Below are 6,000 nucleotides of genomic sequence, written 5' to 3'. Positions count from 1 at the left end.
TGCGCCCGCGCGTGCGCCCTGAATCCGAAGTCGGGGCGCGCGGTGGCAGAAACGCGGAGAGCGGCGGGCGGTGCAGCCAATGGGAGGCGGCGCTGGCTAGCGGCTGGGAGGCGGGGCCTGCGCGGGTGTTAGGTTAGCGCGAGGCGTGACCTAGTTGACAGTCTCCGAGGTGGTGCTGTAACGGCGTCCGCGGGGCTGAGGCAGGTGGGAGCCGAAGCCGAGCGCAGGCTGAGGCAGGAGGGCGGCGACCGGAGAGCTGCGAGCGGCGTGGGACGCGGAGCCTTTTTCACTTTTTCCCTCCCGAGTGCCCCCTCCCACCCCTCCCACCCCTCCCACTCCACACCCCCCGTTTGCCCGTGAGCCTGGGGAACTTGCAGCTTAGAGCCAGCCACCCCCACGGCAGCATGTACCCCAGCAACAAGAAGAAAAAGGTGTGGAGAGAGGAGAAAGGTAACCGGCCTGCCTAGTTCTGGGGTGCGGGGGGTGGTGATGGGGTGGGGGGGTGGGGGCGGCGGTCTGGGCTGCGTGTGCCGCGGCGCCCCCGCCCGCGCCCCCGCCTCGCGCCCGCCCGCCCGGTGCCGCCTCCTCGCCCGGCCGTGTGTACACACGCGCACACTCACCCCGCCGGGCACGCGCCGCCCCCGGTACCTGCCGCTCGCGCACGTGTGGGCGCACGCCCCTCCGCCGCCCGCCGCGCCCGGGGCCGCCCGCGCCACAGCCCCCGGACCGGCACAACTTCCTCTGGTCCCCCGCCCGGTCTGCGGACTCCTGTTGGGACTTTCGCACGCCTAGCCGGCGTGTCCCACGGACACGTGCCCGCCGGCGGACACACCCGCCGCAGCGGTTGCGGTGCCTCCGCGCCTAACCGACCCCTGTTCATTCATTCCCTCACTCCGCCCCTCCTAGTCCCCACTCCCTCAGCTCGCTGCGTGTCCCCACTTCCGAGGGTCTCCCCTTCTCCAGATCCCCCGCCACAGTGTGACTTTTGCCACCTGGGCGAGCGTCTTGTCCGTGAGGATAGGTGCCTTCAGAGGACTCTGCACGGGCTTTTCTCTCCGCAGTGTCTCTGTCAGTATTCCGTCTCCATTCACAGTTTGAAGTTGCTCAGAGTAAGGTTGTGGGACGGATGTCACTCTCTGTGAATGAACCCACCCCTGGATTCTGTGCTTGTCAGGGCTTATCCAAATCAATGAAAGCGGCACTGATTTCTGTAAGAACGTGGGGACCGAAAGAGACTTTGCTTGGGGCGATGGACGCACGGTGCAGTGTGCCGCTGTTTTGAGTTGCACACTTGAAACCTGTACCCCAATAAGTTCAATTACAGAAATTGTGCCATTTAACGTTCCTTCCTCTCCTTGGCATGATAACTAGCTCATATTTTAAAACTTAAGTTTGTAATTTTTTTTTCTTTTTTACTCTTCAGCTTTTTTTTTATTTTAACAAATGTAGCAAAAATACCTGCATTAGTACTGCTAAGACATACGAAAACTGTGTGGAGTGAGGTCGAGTGAGGGGAGAACAAATATCCTAAATATGGCATCTTCTTTGTAGAAGAAAGATAAAGAGATGACTAGTTTGAAAGTTGATTTCCTTGACAATAGCTCTCTAAAACCTGTAGATTTTTATTGCAAGTCCTGGCCTTTGTAAACACGTAGGCAAAATAGTGGACAAGAAGTGGAATGAAAGTGGAAAAAGAAACCTCTCTATACTACTACTTCACACAATGCAGGAGTAAAGGGATGAGAAGGGAATTTTGTTTTTCAGTTAACTACTGGGAAGATTTAACATAACAACTGAACAACTGATTAAAATGGTCTTTAAAATATTGAAAGACTAGGTTGTCTCATTTATGTTTTAATGATTATGGTCATATATATACTAAAAATTCTAGTGTTCTTTACAAAACAAATGCTGTTGAGAATAACAATCTGATATATAAAGTAGTGTAAAGAAATTTTGTTTTGTTTTTGCGGTAGCAGTTACTTTACTTTCAACAAGTATTTACCTTGTAAGCACTGAAAAATCATTTATGCCCATTTTTATTGATGATCTTGAAATGTTAGCTTTGTATTATTGATAATAATTAAAGCAAAATAATGAAAGATGTGGAGATTGATTTTAATACATGAATCGATGAAATTATAGTGCTGACACTAAGAACTTTTTTCCTATCAATAATGTTCCTATAGAGTAATGATGTTGTAATGCTTCCTTCATTTAACATCTTCACAATTGAACTGTGATAAGCAGGCATTTTAGAATCTTTAATTTCTTACTTTTTTTGCTTTTAATAATAGGGGAAATATCAAATTAATATTTTCCAAATAGAGAAGCAAATGCACAATTAAGAAAGGCATTTAACAAATTAGATTTCTCTTGTCCAAAACTAACCTATTTTTTGCCTGAAGTTTAATATTAAAAGGAAAAGTTATTGAGACTTGAAGGCTTTAATATATATCTCAGTGTCTTATCAGGATGCCTATTTTTGGAATAGTAAATATTTAAAAATATATATATTATACCATCAAGAAGGAGCTAATGATTTCCAGTATAGTAGTTAGTGTTAAAGAAGTTGATAGGATACACGACCTTTTTTCCTTTTGTTGCACTGGAGAGGATGGTTTATCATATTTTTGCAGCTTATTTAAGTCTAAAGGAACACTTGTCCACCTCATTGAAATGTCAAGACTCAGGTAAACATATTTTAACATCTATTAAGTAGGTCTGCCTACTTATATAGTTGGTTAACAAAGAAAGGAATTACAGCAAAGGTGAAGCATTCTTTAAGGAAAAGTTTTGGGTAATACCAAAGAAACTACGGTATATAGTATATGTAGATAGCCTTAAGTATGTTTCATTGTTTCAACAAATAACTAAGGAATTCTTAAGTCCACACATGTTAACTAGATGTTATTGATCTAGTATTTTGAGCCCTAATTCAAAACTAATGTGTATTATCATTTCAAGTACTGTTTTTTTTTTATCTCATTGTTTTATCTTATTGTCTTACTACTGATCTTGTTTTGTTCTAAGTCTCCACACTTAAACTTTTATTTTATTTTGATTTTTTAAGTGAGAAGAGGGGAGCTAGAGACAAAGACTCCTGCATGCGTTCTGACCAGGACCCACTTGGCAACCACCGTCTGGGGCCAATACTCAAATCAACTCAGCTATACTAGGGAGGATGATGCTCAGACCAGACCAACCAAGCCTTTGGCTGCGAGAAAGGAAGAGAGAGCGAAGGGGGAGAGAGAGGGAGAGAAGCAGATGGTTGCTTTTCATGTGTGCCTTGACTGGAGATGGAACCCAGGATGTCAATAAGGCAGGCTGACAATATCCACTGAGCCAACTGGGCAGGGCCATTAAACTTTTAAATAAATGCATTGACAAAGGCCAAGTTGCATTCTCAAATGTACCTTCTGACATTTTTTAGGACTATAGTTGCTTCATATATTTCAACCTGATCAATGATATTGCAGTATATCTGTATTAGTGACCTGAGCATTTTTAGTAGTGCTTTGATTAAGTGCTAGTCATCTTTTTTCCTCCTCTGTGTGATTATTTCAAATTTACTATTTCCTTTAAGCTTCCTAGTCCATCAAGACCCTATCATCCTACTAAACAGATGATATTGGCCTTTAAAAAAAAAAGAGAGAAAGTTTATTTAGAAAGTCACAGAAGTAGAAATGAGAGAGCTATAGAAGAAATAGCCTTAAGAAACAAGTTACAGCAAAAGTGTGACCCTTAGGTGTTTAGTAGACACAGAAAGATAGATACACATGCCTTTGGGGGCTGAGGGTGGGGAGAAGAGAGAGGGAGAAAAAACACTGGAGAAAGGTGTGGGTGTGCTCCATACAGAGAGTCCTGACAGATAAACTACCTTTTAATTCATAAAGAAAGTATGTCATATAACCATATAACGTGAACAATTCCATAGTTTATTTTGTCTTTCTTCACATGTCCTTTGTCTTTTCAACTTTGTTTCTTTTGGAGGAAGCACTTTTCTTTGTTTTTAAAATTAACACTATAGTTATGCTATTTATCTCATCTCCTAAGATCTTGTGCTATCACTTATTTCCTTTCAGTTATGTTTAGTTTCTGAGTGTCTTCAGGACCCTGAAGCATATACTTATATACTCACATCTTTTCTACCTTAAAGTAGCCTTCCTTCCCCAGGACTTCACCTTGGAGTTTGCTGTTCTCACTTTCTTTTCCTTAGTCCAGTGGTTCTCAAACTTTTTGAAGTCGGTGCACATTTAAAATCCTACAAATAATTGTAGGCGCACTATATACAAATTCCTGAGAAATATGTTATAATAATTAAGTCAAATATTAAAGAAAAAATATAAAGTCCAAGCGTTCTTTTATGGTAATTAAACAAAATAAATATGACAAAATTAAGTTTATTCTGACATTAAAAAATATTTTTGTTACATTTTTTGAGTTATGCTTTTTAGAATTTGTAAAAAAGGGGTTAAAAAATTAAAAAATGACAAAAAGTTATCTTTTTATATATATAGATGCATTCTTAGTAAGATTTAGTAAATTTGGGAGGTCCTGGTGTGAATGTGTTAAGTTTTTTATTCTTGTGTTTATGAGAAACATGAGCCTGATGTGTCCTAGTGATTTCTTCAATGTTTGGGCATATATTTGAAAGGCAAACTCTCATTTCCTCTTCAATACATTGAAAAATTCCTCTCTTTTTACTCTTAATTGTGTTGAGTACAGAAAACTCCCACCATACTTATCATCTTAACTTGATACCAACCAAAGGATAGAAGAAACTTGCCTCCAGTCTTTCCTGGGAACATGGAGGGTAGTGTAAACAATTCACCACCACAGATTAACAGCCTTTTGCAACCTAATTAGGCAAGTGAGGTGGGGGGTTGGGTAGACTGTCATCTTACAGCCAATTCCTCACACCTCTGTCCCCCCAAAATCTAAACTTCAAAATCCCTGTTGGTTTTTTGGTCCTCAACAGGCACATATTTCTCTGGAATACCATAGGGCACATCCGGGAATCTTCCAGGGTGCACCAGTGTGCCCTGGCACACACTTTGAGAACCACTGTCTTAGTCTCATAGCCTCCTGGATCTCAGTTACACTCTAATATAACTAAAGTTTCTGAAATCATTCAGTAATAACTATGATAATGGTACTAATGTACAATAGTTACTATTTGAGTCCTCAGTACTATTTGTGTGCTCAGTACTATTCTAGGTACTTTATATGGGATCTTATTTAATTCTCACAACACCCTTTGAATTAGTACACTCTAGGGCAGGGGTAGTCAACCTTTTTATACCTACTACCCACTTTTGTATCTCTGTTAGTAGTAAAATCTTCTTACCACCCACCGGTTCCACAGTAATGGTGATTTATAAAGTAGGGAAGTAACTTTACTTTATAAAATTGATAAAGCAGAGTTACAGCAAGTTAAAGCATATAATAATAATTACCAAGTTCTTTATGTCGGATTTTCGCTAAGTCTGGCAGAATAAATCTTTATAAAACAATTTACTATAATTCAATCTATCTTTTTATTTATACTTTGGTTGCTCCGCTACCGCCCACCATGAAAGTTGGAATGCCCACTAGTGGGCGGTAGGGACCAGATTGACTACCACTGCTCTAGGGTCAAGAGCTTTAAACACCTTTTGCATGGATTTGGATCCTAGTTGTACTGTTTACTATCTGTAGAATCCTAGGTAAATTATTTAACCTTTTAGTTGCCTCATCTGTAAGTTGAGAATAATACCTACAACCTATCTCAAAAGGAATAGACATAAAGAGTTTAAGTAACCCAAGATCACATAGATTGGCATAATTTGGGATTAGAATCCCAGATACTTTTTTTTAAGCACTTTGCTCTCTTTTCAGTGCCTTGGTTGACCCAGTTGATAAAAACCAGTGGCTTATTAATTTTTATTTTTCCCCATGTTCCTTTAGCAATTGCTAATATCTCTCCTCTTCCACATGTTAAAACTTCTCTGCTGACTT

At 41.3% G+C, this 6,000-nt stretch overlaps 1 protein-coding gene across 4 annotated transcripts in view; it reads left to right on the top strand.

Annotated features, from left to right (window-relative positions):
- The first annotated feature begins 233 nt into the window (after nucleotides 1-233).
- Nucleotides 234-6,000, top strand: part of MACROD2 (mono-ADP ribosylhydrolase 2) — a 2,105,833-nt gene continuing 2,100,066 nt past the window's right edge. For all 4 annotated transcript variants that reach the window (XM_066237024.1, XM_066237025.1, XM_066237023.1 and 1 more), the window contains exon 1: nucleotides 234-450. In XM_066237024.1, the coding sequence (XP_066093121.1) occupies nucleotides 405-450 (46 nt within the window). In that variant the 5' untranslated portion in view covers nucleotides 234-404. The remainder of the gene's footprint in view (nucleotides 451-6,000) is intronic.

The sequence above is a fragment of the Saccopteryx bilineata genome, chromosome 6 (assembly GCF_036850765.1).
Source record: "Saccopteryx bilineata isolate mSacBil1 chromosome 6, mSacBil1_pri_phased_curated, whole genome shotgun sequence".
Taxonomy (NCBI): Eukaryota; Metazoa; Chordata; class Mammalia; order Chiroptera; family Emballonuridae; genus Saccopteryx; species Saccopteryx bilineata.
Note: the sequence above shows the minus strand (reverse complement) of the source record. Positions and strands in the feature narration are given on the sequence as shown.